The sequence below is a fragment of the Grus americana genome, chromosome 18, assembly GCF_028858705.1.
Source record: "Grus americana isolate bGruAme1 chromosome 18, bGruAme1.mat, whole genome shotgun sequence".
Taxonomy (NCBI): Eukaryota; Metazoa; Chordata; class Aves; order Gruiformes; family Gruidae; genus Grus; species Grus americana.
In genome coordinates, this window is record NC_072869.1 from 4,576,679 (window position 1) to 4,597,754 (window position 21,076).

The following is a 21,076-nucleotide window of genomic DNA, read 5'->3' on the forward strand; positions in this document are numbered from 1 at the left end:
GGTGCCACGGCGCCCCACGTGACACACCCGCGCTGCCAACGGCCGTCCGCTTTCCACCCTCACGTGACGCGGGTCCGCAGCCGGTCACCCCGCCCCTTCCCCGCAGGCCCGGTCACGTGCCGGCGGAGCCGCTCCCACTCCCCTCCCCGCTTCGCCGCTGTCAGTCGGGTTTTCGCGCCGCGGTGCGGAGAGGGGTGGGGCGCGTGGCGTCATGCGGGTGAGGCACAGGACTCGAGAGGGGCCAAACTTGGCGGGACCGGCGGCGCCTCGCGGCGCGCTGAGGTGGCTCTCTGGTAGCACGTGCCTAGCCCGTCGCCGACACCCTCCGCGCGCGGCCGCTCCAACGGCCAGTGCCACTGCCCCGCCCTGGGGCTGTTCCTCGGCCCGCCACCACTGCGGGGCCGGCTCCCCGCCGCGCTTCCCGCTCCGCCCCGCGGGGCACGGCGCCCGGATGTGGGGCCTTTCCGGGGGCAAGGCCCGCCCGCCGCCGCCGCCCCGCCCCGCCGGTTGCCTCGCCGCCACGGCTGCCCATGGAGGCCGAGGCGGAGGCCGAAGCGCGGCTCCTCTTGCAGGAGGCTCGGGAGAGCATCGAGGCGGCGCGGAGCTACCGGCGGGAGCTGGAGCAGCGGCTGCGGGGGCTGCACCAGGCGCGAAAGCAGGTGGGGAAGCGGGACGGGACGGGACGGGGCTGGGCTGCCCGGGCGAGGGATGGCGGCGGGGCTCTCCGGAGGTGCTCACCGCCGAGCCCAGGAGAGGACGAGCGGCCGGGAGGCGCCCGCCCCACCGCCTGCCTGGGGCTCCGCGGTTTGCCCGCACCTCCCGTCCTGCGGGGTGCCGTTAGGCGGTGGGCTCGGGTCGGGACAGGGCTCAGCCCGTCCCCCCTCCCCAGCGCGGGGCCGCGGCTCCGGGTGGGGGTGGCAGTCATCGGCGACTCGCCTTCGGGGCAGCGGTAGTGCTCGTCCCGGGCGCCTCACTCGGAGCCGCGGTTTTCTGTGGAGCCCCTGTGTGCAGGGTGCGTGGAGCAGCCTACTGCAGCTCGGATGGGGACACCGAGGGCGAGGGGAGGGAGAGGGAATCCCGCAGGACGTGGGGTGGGTGAAGGCTGCGGTCACCCCGCTGATTCTGTGCACGCCCCGGGGAAACCTGCGTGTTGCCTCTGCAGGTGCCGGAGATGGAGGACTTGGGAATGGATGGATTGGAAAGCGCCAGGAAGAAGGGGGTGCAGGTTGAAATCTGTTACTGAGCTGAGCCTGATTTTTCTGGGTTGATAGGGAAGGTTTCCTAGACAAGAATAAAGATGCGTAAAGGAACTATGTTTTCTAAAGTAGTTGGGATGCTAAGTCTTATTATATAGCGACTGTCATGCCTGCTGTCTTCCCCTCTCCCCTTCACATATAAAAGATTTCTGCCTAGGCAAGTTGCTCTCTAGGTTGGATGCTATCCTGAACTCTGCTGTCCCCATGCACCAAACTCCATGGGTCACGTACTCCGTGGGTCATGTATAAGTGTTTGCCAACATTCTAGGTTAGCTGGTTTTTCTGCAGCTGTGCACTGGAGAGTTTTCATTGGGACCAGTAACCTACCCACTCTGCACTGAAGATGCATGATAAGATATGCAAATATGGGTAGGGATTGCAGAGAGCCAGCGAAGGACTGGCTTCTCTGCTAAGACATCCTCTAAGCACTTTATTTTTTGCAGACTAGAACCAATATCTTGCTCTCTTCGATTCAACTTTCAAATAAAAACCAAACCAAACTCTGAAAATGTTTCTGTGGCGACCTGATCATGTCTCTGAAGTGGATTCCATTAGCATAGCAACCTGCTATAAATCTGCTGGGCTAGTGTCCTGCTACTGAGTGAATGTGGGCAATCGCTGTACATTAAATTAGTCATCTTCAAAACTGCAGGCTATTTAAGAAAATTAATTGTTCGTGACTGCCTTTAATCCAAACCTTGTCATCTCTGAGCATTGCCTGATAACTCAGGATGCATTGAGAGGGAGCAAGTTTGCCTTTCTGCAGTGTCTGAGCACTTAGTTACCTTACCTTACCTTTCTTTCCTTTCCCTCTCTGGGAGAATTTCTTTGCTTGTGTGCACATTTCTGGTTTCTCTCTTTCCATCTTCAGGACCACATGCTGTTTTGTCCACAAAGAGTCTGCCATGCAACACACATCCAAGAATTCCCTGTGTCCAGAAGCGCTGAATGTCTCAGACTGGGGTTGAGATAGCAGAAACTTTGTTATTTGGGGACTGGTGGGCTGATGCGATAGGAAAAGCAGTTTAGATCACTGACGTTGCATCCTTTTTTTTTTTTTTGGACCAATGGGACACGATTTTCAACAAGCTTCATGCAGCTCTGGGTGTTCAGGGACTTGCATTTCCTCTTCTGCCTATCTAGTAGTATCTGTAATTCTGAGGCTGACTTGTTGAATTTGTGTCTGCATGTAATGGAGGTAATGGGCTTAGAGAAGTGACTGTTCTGCCTTCCTCCACTCCACCCCTTCACAACGCTAAATACTTCCTTTTTTCCCCTCATGCATTGAAATAACAAGAAAAGGGAAATTGAGCTGTGTGGCAGCTGCAGACATTCATGAATATTACTTAAAGAGGAAATTTATTTTACCTAACCAGGGAACTTCCTGTGTTGGTTGTCTGTACTTCTGAAGATCTAGAAATTACACCTAAGGCCGTGTGCATGTTGCAGCATTTCCTCGTGTGAGTGACTTAGAAAAGTTGTTCATACGGAGATGTTTACTTCTGCCTTTTGCATCTTTAGGTCAGGAGTGTTCAAATGTGTTTTCTTCCCTAAAAGTCAGATTCAGCAAGTTTACAAACATTTTAATAAGCACTTGTAGAACCTTCTGTGGTCTAGTTCTTCCAGAATCAAAACAGACTTGCTGTTCACCCTGCCCTGTAACCTTGGAGCATAGACAAATCAAAGGTGGCTATTTGGAGGAAAAAAAAAAAAGAAAGAAAAAAAAAGAAAATAAAAAAAGAAAAGAAAAAAGGAAAAAAAGGGGAAAAAAGGAAAAAAAGCTTTACGAGGATTTTAAAAATCCAGTGAAGTGATAGGGCCTGGAAAAGTGTTTCTAGGTAATCTTCTAAAAGCCTGATACCTTGTTCTTTCCAATGAGGATTGCCTGTATATGATGGCAGAGTGGTTTTTGAACAGGATTACAGCAATTGGGGGGGGGGATGTGGGGAGAAGACCTGCAGAGCATTCAGACTTTTCTGACAAGAAAAATTCCTTGATTGAAGTATGTGTAACCCAATTTGTATTTTGCTTAGTTAATACTCTCTTTGCCTTGTCCAGGCTAGTTTCTTTGCCTCCTTCCCTGCTGTACATGTACAAAAACCAACTATACTTGTTTGTTACCTGCCAGTGGTCCTTTTCTTAAAGCTGCCTTCACAGGCAGCTTTTCTCCAGCAGATGCAGATGAGGTGGTTCAGAAAAATAAAAGATGTGCATGGCCTTTGCCTTTATCCTGAATCCTTCTTTCCCTTTACCTGAATTTAGATCAGAGAAAGTGCAACATTGACCAGAGATGTACTTGAGCAACATTTTAATGATTTGAAAGGGACCCTGAAGAAGCTGTTGGATGAGCGACTGATATCACTGCTACAGGAAGTGGATGTTATAGAACAAGAAAGCATCAAACCCTTGGATGAATGCCAGAAGCTAATAGAGCACGGAGTCAGTACTGCTGAAGATCTGCTCCGGGAAGGTAAGGCAGGACACGATACTAAGTCTTAGCTCTACCTTCCAGTTCCTGTTATGATCAGCATATTTGGCTCATTTTGGACTTCTCTCAAACCAAATATTAAGAAAAGGTTAAAGTTGGGTAGATGTAGTGAAAAGCTGGTCAATATTATCTCCTACAAATCTGTATTTTAATATTTCACTCCAGTCCTAGGGTGTGCATGTGTCAGTGTAGCCTCTCCTTAGGGGCAGGAAGTACTTTGGAAATGTCTCGCTGCAGAGACGTCCTGCACCCCTCCACACTAGAAAGAGGATTATATCAGGCTATTTTGAAATAAAATACGTCTTGGGTACCACAAAAACAAAATGTCTCTGTGGGGTGAAGAAAGTTATTTGTATCTTAATGGAATAGCAGCTGAAGTAAATAGATTATCTTTCCTGTTAAGTGTGATTATGTTCACTGTTGATGGGGAATATGAGGAATGGAATGGTCACTCTGTGAGAAAAATTTCTCCAAAAAGTCTGAGGATGAGGCAGACAAAAATACGCATGTGGAGTATTATTGTAAGGGCCAGTCTGTGCCCTACTGATGCTACCTAGCCAGAAAGGAATGTCACTCTTGACTGTTTACCCCACACTAGAGAACCTGCTGGGAGCATGTCTGAGCCATGAGTATGTTGGCAGTTTCCTTGCATTGTTCTCATGTCTCAACTTTAACTTTCTTTCAACATGATCTCAGTTTTGTGAACTAAAGTGCATTGAGCAGTCTCCCACGGGTAGGAAATCTATCCGCTCCCACTCAGATGTGAGCTTTGTGCTTACAGATCACGCTGGCTTGGTAGCTCTGTGCCTCCTGTTCACAGGAGCAGTGACAGTATTTAAGAGTTAATTTGCTGTTTTGTATTTTTTTTCCCCCCCTAGCACCACAACCTCTGGGACAGCTGGTAGTCACCTTGTTTTTATTTTAAGTCTCAAATTACTGAATCACAGGGTAGTGGCCAAGATTGCCTGTGGTTTATAGAAGTTTCTATCAGATCTCATGAGAACCTGACTAGCTGTGCGCTTCCTATCTTGTGGGTCACCGCTCCCCTGTCGCAGTAGAAGCATTGCTAAGTCATGTTGTCAAAATGAGCAGACATTGCATCTGAGTCAGAAAGGAGTTAAGCCTCCATGGTTATTAAATCTCCTGCTGCCAATTATGACGTATGCTTTTCTTTAGAGATTTGTAACATTCGTAATCCTCCATTTGGAAAAGGACTGAGCTTGCTTATGTTGTAAATTACCAAAAAGTCATCAGATAGGAGAGTGGAGCATATGTCTCTGTAAGTTGAAGCGTGGATGCTACTTTATATGGAAAGCTTATGAAAAGATTTGTATTTATCTCTGCACTTTAATGCATTATTTCCTTTGCTGTGACAATAGTTACCATTTAGATTGTAGCAAACAGAACAGTGGTTGAAATTTATTTTTTGCTTTTAAGCTCCTGCTTTTATATTTTCTGCTCAGCAAAGGTGCTTTGCTTTTTTTCTTCCTTTAAAGCAGGTGGAGGAAGGGATTAATAATCCTGATTTCTGGCATCTGACCCCAGTTCTGCTACTGTCTGAGACCTGAGGCAAATTATTACATCTGTTATGGGTGTGTCTACAGGAAACTTTGAGAGCTTCAAAAGTTGCTAGATAGGCTTTATTTTGTTAACTATAATTGTATTTTCTAGCTAAGAGTCTAGCAAAAGTGCTGAGAATGCTTCATGTTTAATTGGTTGTTCATGTCGGAACCGGTTCTTCTTTTGAAGCAAAGAATGCCTTTCTTGGACGTTTTCTCATTAGGAATATTTTTACCATTTGATTCCAGGAGAGAGTGCAGTCCATGGAGATGTGGGACAACAGAATGAGAAACTTTGCAGCTTTACAAAAAAAGCTTTACATATTCAGCTAGATAGGTAAGATACTGACACACTGAGGTGAGCTGAGGCAGCTGCACAGGGATCTTTTCTCCTTTGAAACAAAAGCTTTCTGCTCCATTGCCTTAAAAGATTGATTTGAGGTGCTACTGTCCTGTTTGTTTCATAGACTTTCATTGGGGCTGGCAGTCACAGAATGGAGTAGTTTTCAACCTCCATATGTTCATATAGGCTGTTTATTTGTGAACGATGAAACCGCTCCTTGTGGAACAGCCTGTATTTCAGAGTATTTACTGAGAAACAGTCTGGTTAGGGCTGAAACACTGTGTTTTCGGAGTCTTTTAAGTTTGAAATGCACATGCCAATTTCTGCAGCTGTTCTCTCTTTGCAAATCTGCACAGATTCAAGTGTATGGACAAAATATGAATTTGCAGAAGCTGGCCCCTTTCATTACAGCAAACTTTCCTTTCTCAGCTTACCAGAAGTGCCCTCCTTGGTTGACGTGCCTTGTTTATCTGCCCAGTTGGATGACTGCCTTCTTACTATATTGAAAAATCAAATATTCAGACATGGAACTGTGGCATCGCGCCCACCTGTACAGCTAGAGGAATTTGTTGAGAAGCCTGGGGGTATTTTAGTCCGATGGTGTAAGGTAGGTAAAATGTCCTGGGTGAAAATCATTCAGACTTCAGTTTTGTTGAAATAAACTGAAAAAGCCAGTTTCGTTCTGGATTCTCTACTGCCTTCAAAGGAACAGTCCACTTCAGTGTGTAGTTAGAAACTTTAGAAGAGATTTTTATGCTAATGGCCTCATTTAAAGGCAAGGTAATCTAATGATGTTGTGGTTGGCACTGGCAGTGACGCTTGTGTGTTAGAATCTTGCTGCTGGACTCTACCTGCTCCCATCTGCAGGTCGAAAGGGCCAACAGGCTAACGTGCCTCTGCCTCGCAAACTCCTTCCTCACATGTGGAAAAGTTGGGAGGGGCAGCTGAAAACACTGCTACCCCAGCTTCCTGTGCTTAAGCAACAGCCAGGTACTGGACAAGCAAGAAACGCCTCCTTCGTGTACTGTTCCCACTAAACAAATAAATAGTAGAGAGTAATCTATATGTGATGCTGTTGTACAAACAAGACCAAGAAATCCTAGTGTGTTGCTGTTGTACAAACAAGACCAAGAAATCCTAGTGGGTGTGTTTCTGACGGAGGTGATTCACATGTAGCCATTTGTGCTGTGGAAGCAAGTGGTTCGTTTGTGTGGCATAACTGCCAAATGCTCTCAGTGAGACTGGACTTCACTGCTGGGGTGATGCTTTTGTTCCCTTTGAAGACACTTTAGCAGACCCAGGCTGAGGCTGAACCTGTTCTGTATGCTTTTACCCCTGAACGTGTTTGTGTTCTTAGGGAGAGGCAGTGGACAGAAAGAGAAAATATTTTAATATTGGCATTACCTTGTCAAACAGCTTTTCTCTTCAATACACAAAAAACTATTTTTGAGTAAGTCACTGCTATGCTCTGATGTGGTTTGGTTGTTGTTGGACAGCTCTGTGCTCCTTGGCAGCATTAAACAAACTTTTGTAGTTCTAGCAAGAGCCAGCCGTTGGTCAGCAACCCTTACCTTGTAAAGGATGTGGACTCAGATTATAAAACTACAGGCACTGTTGTCATGTGTGGTCTGGTTTGCTGTGCTATAGGCGAGTTCCCTGAATTTGATCATGTTTGGGGGATAGTGGAGCTTTTGTGGGGGGAAAAAAAAAATTAAAAAAATCTCTTTTGACTTGGACAGATCAAAGAATTGGAAATTATTCCCTGGAACAGTTTATGAAGGATAACAGTGAGTTTCCCTTGCTGTTAAAAATTGGTGCTGAATTTCTTCTGCAAATTTATCTTCAGCTTTTGGCTGAAGGATCTTGTTATGTCTCTGCTAGATTGAATAACCTTCTGTTAAATGTTTCTTCTCCTATAGATACTTTTAAACTGTGAGCAAATCATTCTTATAAAACTTTGTATTAGTTGGTTCAGACACTGATTTTATTTTCTATAAGGCATGCTTTCTGCTCTTTAATACCTTGTGACTCTGAATCACCTTTGACAGCCTGCAGTATTACCCTAGTATGTGCCGCTTCAGAGGCAAAAGGGAAAAAAGAGAAGGTCCTTTATTAATGAAATAAATGTTTCTCTAGGTGGATGATGACTTCATACCACAAGATTACAGGCTGCAATATCGTAAGAGTACTGCCAGTCAGTTTGAAGATGTGTATGTTGGCTCGGAGACAGAGTTCATAGTGCTGCATATTGATCCTAATGTTGATTACCAGTTCAGAGTCTGTGCCCGAGGAGATGGACGGCAAGAGTGGAGTCCGTGGAGTGTTCCTCAGATCGGCTGTACCACGCTAGTTCCCCACGGTACTGTTTTGTTGCTCTTCATCTTAAGCCCGTGTCATCAGAGCAGCAGTCCTGAAAGACTTACGGAAGCTGCTCTTTGTATGACAATGGCGCGTCCTTAGCTATGATGTATGTGTGTAATGTATGATGAACTGTCCTTTCATCCTACAATTTATTCTTTGCTTCGTAGCGTGAGGGGTAGTTAGTGAGCCTTTCAGCAGGTAGCTCACTGCTTAGCCGTGGAAAGCATCAGTGAGCCAGAAGCAAATCATGTCTTTCCCTTGTCCCTCACCTCTACCTAAGCATTGTTTGATAACCTACAGTCACATAACAAGCTCTTATCTTGGAGAGAGAAAAACCTAAGTTTTATCTTCACTTGCAAATTTTTAAGGGCAGTGGGTCATGAAGGTTTTCCTTTGTCTACAATATGACTTTGCGGGGATCGCAGCAAAGAGTGACATTCTGATGAACACTGTGAGCTGGGAAATATTTTTTGTAATTGGAAATGATTTGAAAAAGAAATCTCTCCATCAGAAGGCAGCAAAACCAGCCCCTGTTCTTAACATAGCTTAAGCTTCCTATGAGGTAATGTGAGTGGATATTGCGACTCACTTTATTTTGCACAGACAGTAGCTGGTCTAGTTGAGGTTCACACTGTTTTTTGTTTGGTTTTTTTAAGAATGGACAACTGGTTTGGAGGGTTACAGCTTGAGCAGTCGAAGAAACATAGCACTTCGAAATGATTCTCAGTCATGCGGTGTGCTCTACTCGAAAGCTCCTACGTATTTCTGTGGGCAAACATTAACATTCAGGCAAGTATTTTCTGGGTAGCTGGTGTCTGGTGCATCTCCTGTGAACCAAGCTTCCTTTTCTGATCCGTTACATTTGAATTGTATGTAAACCTGAGTTACGGTGTGTGTTTGAGTTTTACATCAGCTCAGCCCCGGTCAAGGTAGTGTGTGTGAAGTCTGAACTTCCTCCTCTTTACTTCTACGTCCTGGCTCTTTAGGAAAACGCCTGATGTTTTTGTAGGACCTGCACGTATCTAAATCAGAGACAAGAGTGAACTCCTTGGGGGTGGTGAAATATAGCCCATGCTGAGCAAATCTGTGGAATATTGAACTTCCTCAAGTTTTGTAGCAGCTGTTACTGGCTGGTCAGCAGTTAGCGGAGGCTCACCATTGATTCTTTTTAACAGCGGGACAGTGGGTGCTTTCCTTCCCAGGCTGTGCATGTGCTTTGATGACTTGGGATGTGACAACATTCTGTGTGCTGTTGGGACAGGTAAGGATGGCAGTCTGGCACTGATGTCCTTAATGTCTGAGATAATTAGTGCTGATCACGCTACTGCTTGAAACTGGCATTAGAAACTCTTGAGTGGAGAAGGGACTGTGTGAAATTCAAGCTTTTCACTTGGCACAGAATGCGATTAAAAACCTTGGCAGCTTTGCTGCCTTTACTCCTATCCTTGAGATGATAGTGTTTAATGGAGTATGAGGAGCTTCCTTGTGGATATGTCAGTTGTGGTTACAGACCTCAGAGACTCAAGTTTTATTCCATCTTCCCCTGGTTAAATAAAACTTCTTGCCGTACAGTAGGCAGTCTCCAAAGACACTTTAAGGGGGTTGTTTGTGATATTTTTGTAACTTATTCCATGGTGTTTCATTTCTCCCTTCCTGATAATGAATTATCTTAACTTTAGATGGTTGTAGTATGAGGATATATTTAGTTGCCCTGTCTGAGATGGGATAAAAAGATCTAAAGCTTTCATTTGAAATCTGTTGCTAGATTTAACATCTTTTGGCTCAGAAATGACTGCGAAATTAAAGGCAGAACTTTGAGGTTTCCCTTGGTTCTCTTTCAGACCAATGCCTTTTATCTTTTTTTATTGGTAACACATGAAAATCTTTTTCTTTACATTTTGGTAATGTGGACTCCTCTCCAAGAGGAGATTGTTTCAGGATGGCACAGCCCTAACAAGTACATGTCCACAAGAACTGTAATGACATGAATCTTAAGATTGAACCTTGAAAATTGGTTGTGTTCCTCTTCCAGGGTCCAGTAGTAGCTTCCTGTTTGAAAGTGTGTTGAGACTTTCCTGATCAGGGAGGTGTAGTACTGGGCGCTTGGCTTTCTCCATCTGTTGAAACAAAAGTATATCCACAAGGGGATAAGTGGCTTGCAGAGCAAAACAAATAAGCAAGTGTCATGTTACAGACGTTTGTGAAGCAGCTTTGTATTCTTCTGCATTCAGGACACGGGAATACCTCATCAGTGAAAAGTGAAGCTGCGATCAGTGCAATGCTTTGTATCTGCTTTTTAAAGATAGACTGCTTTAGTTATCCTGAGGTGAGGCATTTAGATGAGTTGTAAGAAAACATCGTTGCTTTAAGTCAAGACTCCTCCTGTTTCTCTGCAGCCTTCGGGGAGCTGCCCTTAGGAAAGGGAACGTCTCTTTGCAGTGACCCTGCTCGGCAGCTGTCTCTGAAGCTTCTGCTGGCAGTGAGGAGCCGCAGTCAGTCTGGCCAGGCTGGTGACTTGGGATCATTCAGCAGACGCTGTATGAAGGTCATGCTGACTTTGTCAGGAACCCACCACAACTTTACTGACAGCTAATCTGAAGGAAGTGCATGTGATTGCCCACAAATTTACTTCTCTGTGCTCTGAGACAAATGGAAACTGGTGGAGGTTGAACTGGTTCAGTGTCTGTATGCTGCAGTGATAGAGGCGAGGTTTTGTTCTGCAGCATTGGAAGTGGTGAGAAGGGATTTGAGGTGTCCCACTGAGCATTGTTCCTACCACATATTCGGTGGGCTTTTTAAAAGGTTAAGTCCCAGGGATCATAGAGGCTGGAGAATAACTTTGTTAATGTGATAGGAAAAATCAGCCTAGTAAAGCGAAGCTCAGGAGATTGTGCAGTGATGTTCTGTACCATATGTGGGCTCTTTGTCTTGGGCTGGTTATCAGTGCTGAATAATCAAAACCTAGAAAGGAAAGGAAGGGGACCTACACCAGAGCCTGGCCCTCTTCTCTGTGTGTGTGAGAGGAGGAAAACTCAGAGTTATAGGTTGGCCGTTGCCTTGGACACTTGAGTTGTGCTTCCTCTTTGTGGCATAAGGAAGGTTTGGCTTTTTCTCGCTTTGCGTTAGCACGCAGCCCAGTCTGCTCTCCTGGAGTAGGGGCAGCAGTTTAGGGAGGGTAGCCGTGATGCTGGAAAGCTGGATGTAATGAATACAGATGTGCATGACAAAAAATGTGGCCTGAGCCTGGCTTCAGCGTGGATACTGCTGAAAGCGCTGAACGTAAAACGTTCAGCTGCTCCTAGACTGACGCCTGTGTAAACGCTCCTGCTCTGGGTGTGCCATCGCTCCTGCCTCAGAGTATTCGCTGTCCTGTTGCTTGCTTGATGGTTTTTTTCTTCCTGCTGCTGCTGGTCCAGGTTACCTTGACAGTACTTGGCAAAAAAGGGTCTATATAAATGAGCAAGTATGTGTGGATACAGATTGACATGATAGAATTCCTGCTTTTTAATGGGTTTATAGTTATGCATTTTTGGTCATTCTTGTGACTGTACAAATACTTATTTCCAACGCAAAACTCAAGAAAGGCTCCCTTAACTGGGGATGGAATGAATTAATGTTACCTAAGCACAAGGCTTTACCTCTCAAGTTTACAGATAAAGAGCTATTTATAAAGCTTCAGTGGTAACTCAGGCAGAGTTTAAAATCTAGAGTACCAGAATGAATTTGAAATCTCATTTAAAGTTGTTGTGGGAAAACATTGTGGATCATTTCCAAATTAAAAGCTTCTCGGATTGTTAATTTTTTTTTTTTTTGCTTTGCTTTATGCTACAAGGCTTTTGCTATCTTAGTGACGTTCCGAGGGGACTGAGAAACCTAACGGAGAGCAAAAGTAAAACATGGTTCCAATTTTATCTTCCCTGTTTGTCTTGAAAGAGTTAACCCATTGTGTGCCAGTCTACTGACCAGTTTAATTTCCCATTCTTAAAAGCTTCCAATGAAGTTTTCTGTTGTTTGGCAGCAACCACATATCAGTGCTGCTATTTCTCTCAGGCTGTAATGAAAACAACTGCTGTTTTACTTGCTAGAAAAGACCATCTGATTCAGGCTCTCTCTAAAGTATGATTTAGCACCTTTGAGAGATGGCAGTACAAGAGAAGAGACTCAAATACAGAAGAGCCCTTCAGTGTACAAACTGCACAGCCTCGCTCAGGCCCAAGGGAACTGCATCCCAGGTCGTTTGCACAACTCGTTTGCTTTTTCTTCAGAGATTCTTTCCCAGGACCAAAATCCTAAATGCAGCTGAGCAGAAGCCAGACTTGGAAATGCGCTTCTAGGCATTATTGGTTTTAATATCCATTTGCACCAAGCTGATTTATTAAAATAAACCAACCCAACAACCCACCACCACCAAAACACACCAGCCTTCCACCCCCACTCCTTTACAGCAGAAAACAGCAGGGCTCAACCCCCCCATTTTAGTCATGCTTATGGAATACTTGCTGAAACTAGAGTTGTCTTGCCGTAATGTGATGTTGACCAGTAATCTGGTAGAGATGATTGTAGTTGTGCGCATATCGGTTGTTTCAGACAACTAGAAATCATTTCAAAAGACCCCAAGTTGTGACAGTGGAGAATTTTATTAAATAGCAATGAAAGTTTGCAGGAAGCAGGTTAATGTTTTGTACAGATTAAGTTCAAGCATTGCTGAGCGGAGCTATTGGGAAAGCTGGTTGGACTTCTGATCCTTCAACAGGGATCTCCCCAAAGGTCGGATGAATTTGTTGAAAGCCCTGGAGCACAGTACAGAGGTCTGGTATGGCTGGGAATTACTGTCTAGATTTCATCGTATGTTTTGATTTAAAGCTTCAGGGTTTGACTTAACTTTTTGCTTGGTAGAATTGAAACCGTGGGACAGCCAGACAGACGAGACAGCCTAGGAGTGTGTGTGGAGCAGCAGAACGGCTACGACTCTTTGCAGCGGGATAAAGCTGTGTGCATTAGCACAAACGGTGAGTCTGAATCACATAATCAAAGAATGTGATTGTTTTTATTTTTTTTTCCCCCAAAACCCATAGCTTCTGGTCCTTTGTATCCCTGGGTCACATATGAGCAACTTCATCCACCTTTTATGTACACACTCTTTGTACAGTTAAAACCTTTGGTGAGATCACAGGCTTCCTTTTCCTGCTTGCAGTTATTACAACTGGTTTGATGTGACAAAAAGGAACGTTGTTGTTTTCCATTTCTATTTGCCTCCAGAAAAAATAGGGAGACGTAGTATTGCATGTTAGTATGTACAGAAAGTGAGAAATAATATTTGGCATCTTGACTGTTTCAGGAGCAGTATTTGTAAATGGAAAAGAAATGACAAACCAGCTGCCTGCTGTTACTTCTGGATCGACTGTGACATTCGACATGGAAGTTGTGCAGTTAGGGCCCTCCAGCAACGAGGGAGGAAACTTCAAGCTTAGAGTAACCATTAGCTCTAACAACAGGGAAGTGGTCTTTGACTGGGTACTTGATCAGTGCTGTGTCTCTCTGTATTTTGGATGTTCATTTTCATACCCAGGCTGGAAAGTTCTGGTGTTTTAGCAGTGAGTGAAGGGATTTTTGTTCTTGCTATAAAGTGTAATGTTAAAACCTGGGTTTCCAGCTGTTTGACATCAATCTGTTCACAAAAACCTTTCTTTGTACTACTTGAAGTCCACTATATTGTACTTCCTACTGGATTCATTTCAAAAAGTAATTGTGAAACATCAGATTTGATACTCTGGAAAAAGTTAGAAACAGGCATTTACGTAGGCAAATTAATTTAAGCAGTCTAGAAGATCCTTCCCTTTTTTCCTCCAGACTTGATTTTTGTCAGTATTTCATTGTACTCTAGTCTCAGGGTACGTGTGTTGTGTGGAATTAACTTTGCTTAATGCTGCTGTTCTGTGAAATAAGCCTGTAAACAGTTAGGGGGGATGGAGGGATGGTAATGGACCAAAGTTTTATTTATACCACTCATAAAAGAGCAAAGTATTTAGAGTGGTGATGTCCTGCTACGCTTCCTTGTACACAATGCTGCCTTAATAGTATGGATGGATAGTGGGTTCTGCATGCAACAGCCATTTCTTCCATGCACGGTACTGTTCATTCCTCCAGAGCAAGGATGTCTGAGCCATACTTCTGTTTAAATATGTAGCCAGTCTGTTAATGTCTCACTCATATAAGTGCCTTATTTCCTCAACTGTTTTCTGTTGTGTCACTTGGAATATATTTTCTAGAGTAGTTGCATGGTGATGCTTACATCAGCTTAATGCGGATGCTTGTCTCAAACTAGACAATACCTAGAGTAGGACAGTTATCCTTACCTGCTCTGAATGTCTTTACTAGTTATTTACCTTGTAGCCTATGTCAGAGCAAGTTGTAGTGATTTAGTACTTAGGCATGACATGCAGATGGCAGCTGTGATTGCTCACAGAGCTCTTCTAAGACTTAGAGCCAACCTTCTATCTGTTGTCCAACAGAGAGGGGCAGCGCTGTTGGGATGGGCAGGATTCCTGGGACACCTTGCATTCCCCTGTGAGAGTGCGGGTTTGTGGTCCAAGCACCGGGGTCGGACTAGGCTGCCCAAGGAAGCTGGGGCTGCTGCTGGAGATCCACCCTGGGAGAGGATGGATTTACCCACAGCAGTCAGAATGGAGCAGAGGGTGGTAATTTAGCACTGTCCTCTATCTAGTAGGATGGGATAAGAAATTATTATGAATTAATTGAAGTTGAATTCAGAAGTTATGTAGTTACCACTATTTCCCCTAAGGAGCCACTAAGATTTAGAAGGAGCCCAATCTTTGTCAAAAGATTGCAGTACTACTGCATTTAAAGAATATTTTAAAGTAATGCTCAATGGGGGCCTTAAGAGGGACCTTCTTACCTCAAGTTCAATTAAAATTAAATATATTTTAGCATGTTAGAATACCAGTATTTTTCTAAAACCTAGACAATCATTCTGCCCTTTTTCCTGGAGTGTCAACATACTATGTTAGCCCTCTATGCTGGCATAAAAAGCTTAGTTTACATTGGATTAATATCCCCCATACTGATGTTGTCAGTACAAAAAGATTAGTCATCTTGCTTGCATTTTTCTCCCCAAGCATCTGTAGTAGGGATACATGAGTTTCAGAAGAGGGACTGGTGGTTGATGTTAACATTTACAAGAAAAAAAATAAATTGTGAGTAGATTCAGATGGATGCAAAGAACTTGCACGTGGTAGAGTTAGGTTGGAATTTACTGTAAGACATGAAGTGAGGAAGACTGGACACCTGCAGGTAAAATAATCCAGTGTTAGCATCAAAAAGCCTGCAGGACTCTCAGTTTTTCAATCTTAACTATTTTACTGTTAGGGAATAAGAAAATACTGGCTTATCCTGTACTTTCAGTGTTCCTTTGAATTACCCTGTGAAGAGTATTTTTCAATACTTTTAAAATATGGTTCTTTTCCTGTAGCCAAGAAGGTTCAGCAGATGATCAAACAGTACCAGTCCTGTTTAGAGAGGGTCAGGCTGGCATTCCAGCTAGCAGCAGACTTACATCTTGCTCCACTTAGTAGTGCTGGTAATTTTACTTACACACTTCAGGTGTCAGGTACTAGTTGTAACTTAGTACTTTTTTACCATATGGAAACTGAAATTGTGAGATTCTGAGGTACCGCTGGGTCAGGTACCTATTCATCTGCTTTTGGAGGGGGTAGTCAGCAGTCGTGTTGATTCTGCAGGATACTTACTTGCATATTAGAAAATAAAGCTTAAGCCTTGAATTCAGGTACTTCCAGAGATTATAAAGCCTTGTCAGCTTGTTCAGAACACAAAGCAGCTGAAGATGACTGTGAAGGGCCACAGGAGGCCCCTATACTGTTCCCCTTGAGCTGAGAATAGCAAGAGAAGAAATTGTTTTTCTGACTTCAGTCTTTAGCTGTATGTTGAACAAGGGCAGCTTGCCAGTGTTGGGGTTTGGGGTTTTTTGTGTTTTTTTTTTTTTTTTAAACTTAGCATAAGCCTCGCTGTCGAAATGGCAAATTAGGTACTGTTCCGCCACCTCTTCGAGCTGCACCTTTTAAACCCAGGAGAGGGGAAGAGCCTCAGGGCAAGAGACCTGAGTAGTAAAGTAACAAAGCATGCAAAGAATCAGAAGAGGCTTGAATTAAAAAGGTCGAAATTCTGTTCTTCTGCAGTGGAGTTCAGCGATAGAAAGCTTGACACTTCTTTACAATTTTTCACCTCTAGCCACAGGAGCCTTGCGAACAGCAGTGTTAACTGCTTATGAAACCCAATCCTGAACGTTTTCTTAAGCTAGTGCATTCACTTACCTCAACTAAGACTTACATGTCAAGTGAAATTTGAATTTTTTTTTTAAATAAAGTTTTATCCCTCAACTGTGTACGGTCTAGTAAATGATTTATTGGGGCATAAAGCTGAGCATCACTGCATTCTTTTAACAAGAACATAAAAACGTGTTCTATTGCACTACAGCCAGCTTTAAGTGCTTCTCCCTTTTATTTTCATCGTCTGTCCCTCAGAAGTCCCAGGGGGTTTTTCCCATTTTCTCACTTGTGCACTTACTTTCATTTCCAGCTGAAGTTCAGATCTTAACTGACATCTCTTGCAGAAATAATTTTCCTTCTTTTTAAAATATTGGTTACAGCATCTGTAAGCTACTTTCCTCAATATTCTGTCACAGCTAATTTCTCTTTTACTGTTCCTGTCTCCTTGCAGTTGCACTATATGGTGCAACTCTTACACAGAGTAGTTTTTGGGCACCATTACTGAGCAAGCAGCAGAGGTCTTTAATCCTCTTCAAATAAAGTCCATGTTGAACTAACAGCTTTACTTGATTCCCTTAGTTCTGCTTTACCTGCAGCCTGTTCTATTTCCTTGGTCTCTTTTAAAGGATAAAATTTTAAAGGAAAAACACCTCTGTGGAACAAGCAAGGTTGCTGACAGGTTAGCACTCGTATGAAGAACCTTCTTCATAGCAAGATGCTGAGTAGATCTCTTACGGAGTGCATCTTCAGTCTCACATCGAGCAACGTAAGAGCAGATGACATGTCATGGAAGGCAGACTTACCTCCTTCATTCAAAGCTTTTTTTTCCTCGGCTGTGAAACAATGTAGTATCAGATTTATAACCAGATCTGGTCCAACAGGAACCTTCATGCAAGCACTGGGGGACAATGGCACCAAACTGTTCTGTGAATTCAGAAATACTTAACTTGGAACAAGATTGTCAAAATTGCCCTCACAGAACAGCCCCTACATTCTCAAAGGTAAAATCAAATTGCTGGTTTGGGGGTTTTGTTTGGGTCATTAGTGAAGCAATCCAAACAGGTAAAATTATTTGCAACTGCTTCATTCCAGGCAATGAATCTTCACCCCACCCCCAAAAAATTCAAGGACTACATTCAAGACACACTCAAAGCAGCAAACAACGTTAACAACTTCAATTCAAACAATGTTGAATATAGTATTTAATGCACCGAAATATTCAAGTCATATGTTAGGTTCCAACTTGGGGTTCACAGACCTGTTAAGATGATCGCCAAATACAAAACATCATAAAAAATCTGCCATGAACACATGAAAGGCCAGATTAGAACCTTGCCAGGTTTGGAGACAGAAGCATAGCAGACAACTGCAGCCTGAAGTCAGGTTTACAGAATCTAGCTGTCATATCCTGTATTTCAGTATCTGAATTATTTGTAACACGGAAAAAGGTTTTCAGTGCCTGCTATCCACAGCCACTGTTCGGCCAAGCAGTGCAATCCCATACTCGTTTTGTTCTGCAGTACCTGGGCTATCCATCCCCTACGCTCCCAGAGCAGCGCTATTTTGAACTGATACCGATGTCAACTTTGCTCCAAATAAACCAGGTATCTTGTAAAATCTGTTTGAAACATTAACCACTTGCATGTAAAAAATGCACAAGTCTTATTTTTATAACTGACACATCACAAGTGATATGTTTCCTTTTCAGTTATATAAATTATAGTTCTAACAGTAATACCCAGCTTATAGATATATCTCAAGTATTCAGTTCTACCCCCTAGGAAGGGGTAAAAATCTTATTTAGCTAAAAACCTGGTAGTTTATGGAGACACCTTATATTTAAGGAGAAGGCTGGACAGAAACTCGGCTATCTTTGTAACAGCCTGGCAAAGGAAGAGCGTATATTCAAATTCTACAGGACATGCAGAAGAGAAATTTTATACAAGGTACCGCTTGCAGCCTTTCTGCATGCACACAAAATGACTGGACAACCATCGTGGCAGATTTTGTATTACTGAACTTTATGTACAAAAGCCGATTTCAAATAAAACATTTTAATGTAAAAACAATGGTTCATTTTAAACAACTGAACTTATTTTGGGTTTTGTGTTTGGTTTTTTTTGTTTGGGGTTCTGTTTTTACATCTACTGTACCATTCAAATTCTTTTTAACCAGCTTACATGATATCTTCAAAATCTATCAAAGGTACATATAGAAAAGGCATCTTTATAAATAGAAAACAAAGGGATTTTTTCAGCTTTTATTATAAATTGACATGACATACAAAGTTTACTGGACAGAAGTAATTTCATTACTATTTTTGGGGGGATCACCAACTTTTTGTGCAAACAATGCTAGCCTTCTTTTAAGCATTAAGAGCATAACTGCTTAAGAAATGACATAAGCAATAATTCTAGAACTACATCTCCCCTAAAATAATCTATTTTTTTACATATGTGCACAGCTTTAGCAAATTAAAGCCAGAGAGAAATGCTTGATGTACTATCCAGAGGCATAATTAGAGTTTGCTAAAACTCAAGAGAGCTGGCAAATTCAAGAAGTTTGTAATGAAAGCTGCAGTTTCCCTCTTTCCTATTTTGTACACAAAATCAGTGACTAAGAACTTAATACTGGATGACAAATCACATCCACACCATTAGTTAAATAGTCTCACAGTTAAACACATCTTAAGGACCATCAAAATCAGTATTTACATTTTATAAATTTCTGAAGACACCATTAGAAAGCTTATATACCCCTTAAACAAATAGGGAACTGCATCTCATGGTGATGGAATGAAATAAAAAATTAAAAATACCTGTATTTACAGCAGCATTGTTCCTTTATAAATAAAGAATATGAAAAATGCAATATTTTAAGGATAATAAAAAATTGAGGTGATGTCACTCAACCACAGTGCTTGCTGGAATAAACCCTTCGGTGCTGATACTGTACCAGTAGTGAAACCACTTTCCATTGGAAAAAATCTGTAAACGTATGCATAAAATGTGTTAACAGCAGTGCAAAACTGCTCAAATATAGTTTAGTCAGCATCTTAGTATCTGTATTGAATACAATACATCACAGAATACTTGCATAAGAAGTGCAACACATTTTCTGGTCCAATTTTACAGTGCATTTTTCCCTCAAGAGTGGCATCTCGAAAGCCAAAGCTAAACCTATGGCCTGGACTTGCAGTCTGTACTCAGGCAAAACAGCAGGCATAAACTTCAAAAGAAGTTAATTGACGTAATGCCTACATACTGACTATAGACTCTCGGCTTTAGCATGGCACACTATGACGCAGAACCCCCATAAAAAGGGTTTACATCAAATAGTTTGTGTAGCTGTGTAAATGTGTAATAAAAATATAAAGGAGCTAATGTTCAAGTTTAAAATGGTACACTGGGTGATCAATACATCAGAATTATCCACGAAAACCAAACTGCTGGTAACCTCAAAAAGCCAAGGTGGTACTTCACTGTGTCTGTAACATGAAAAGTCAAGATCTTTCCAAACAGGCACAAGACAAAGGAAGTGCTAAGTTCGCCAACTTTGATAATTTTAGTGTAAAAAAAATTTCTAATTTATGATCAATTGATAAATGATTTCAAATACAAGGATCAAGGTTAAACTTTAAATAGTGAGACGTTATTTTCACAAAAAGCTAACTGGAGAATTTCTAAATAAGAAAAGCAGAAACTGTATCCCAATCCCCCTTCCCCAATGTTTCACAACTCCATGGTAGGAAAAACAGCCAGATACAGATGCAAAAATCTTAATATAAAAATGGTTTTACATATACTTAAATTATGTAAATTCCATAAAGTTCTTAAGACACTAATTACTAAAGTTACAAAAAGATTTTCATATTGCTCTTCATGCTCAAACTCTTAGAATATTGTCATTACATCACCAAAACCGAAATACATGTAGTACTTGCATAATTAACTGAATAGAAACCCTGTTAAAACAATATCCTTGTTGAAATCATTTATTTCCATCCAGCAGTGCCTGTTTGGAATCTGTATTTTTGTGTGTAATTCTTTATAGAGCTCATGCACCCTAGAATGTCACTTCAATGCTTGTCCGTTGAATGGCATTTGACTTTTGACTTCAGAGCTTTTGTTTCTTGCTCTGTTTTGTGACACCTGAGATGCTATCCATTTCTGAAATTCTCTCTCTCATATTATTTTCACTATATCCATTTGTTGTCCCATTTTGTTCCTCAGATGATTCCTCATCCGTTGGGGAGGCCGATTCTCCTTTCTCTAACTTTTGCTGCATCTCTCGGAGCCTGGCAACAGCTTTGTCTATGGACATTATGCTGATGAGGTTAAAGTCATGCATGCTGACCAGATGTAGCATAAAGTTTCGACACAAGTTCTTCTTAATTATTTTTTGTCCGTAATTTTCAACAAACAGCATACAGGCATGATTCATTTGATTGTCAGCAATAAACCTGTCAAATTAGAAAGCCATCATTATGTGAGTAGAACATTTTCAAAACCAAAAAGATATCCTACAACATGGTTTATCAATGTAACTGCACAGACCATCTATTAGGTAGTCTCAACATCTGCAACGTTTTTTGCTTTCAAAGCTTTAGGGCTACTAAGCACAAGAACATTTTTTAAAAACTTAAACAGTCAAAAGTTTATTACCAAATTATCCTTTAATGATCCGTTCCTAAACAACTGAGCTAAGTGAATTGCAATGCAAAATGGTCAACCAAATCTCTATCATAATTTATTTGTATCAAAACT

The 21,076-nt window shown here is 42.4% G+C and overlaps 2 protein-coding genes across 2 annotated transcripts in view; one reads left to right on the forward strand and one right to left on the reverse strand.

Moving 5' to 3' along the window:
- The first annotated feature begins 157 nt into the window (after window positions 1-157).
- On the forward strand, window positions 158-18,405 carry CRLF3 (cytokine receptor like factor 3). Its single transcript, XM_054846849.1, has 8 exons — window positions 158-659; window positions 3,519-3,726; window positions 5,553-5,640; window positions 6,076-6,253; window positions 7,783-8,005; window positions 8,664-8,796; window positions 12,904-13,016; window positions 13,346-18,405. Exons 1-8 carry the CDS (start codon window positions 531-533, stop codon window positions 13,597-13,599), a joined length of 1,326 nt encoding a protein of 441 aa, XP_054702824.1. The 5' UTR covers window positions 158-530; the 3' UTR covers window positions 13,600-18,405.
- The window catches only part of SUZ12 (SUZ12 polycomb repressive complex 2 subunit), a 30,631-nt gene continuing 27,827 nt past the window's right edge, over window positions 18,273-21,076 (reverse strand). The window contains exon 16 of the mRNA XM_054846846.1: window positions 18,273-20,772. Coding sequence (XP_054702821.1) covers window positions 20,427-20,772 — 346 coding nt within the window. The 3' untranslated portion in view covers window positions 18,273-20,426. The remainder of the gene's footprint in view (window positions 20,773-21,076) is intronic.

What these genes read in the sequence shown, in the direction of transcription:
- CRLF3 (XM_054846849.1), top strand. Translation starts at nt 531, where the DNA reads ATGGAGGCCGAGGCGGAGGCCGAAGCGCGGCTCCTCTTGCAGGAGGCT. An exon ending in TTTTAGTCCGATGGTGTAAG is followed by an intron (nt 6,254 to 7,782) that starts GTAGGTAAAATG and finishes ATGTTTCTCTAG; the next exon opens with GTGGATGATGACTTCATACC. An exon ending in TGTGTGCATTAGCACAAACG is followed by an intron (nt 13,017 to 13,345) that starts GTGAGTCTGAAT and finishes TGACTGTTTCAG; the next exon opens with GAGCAGTATTTGTAAATGGA.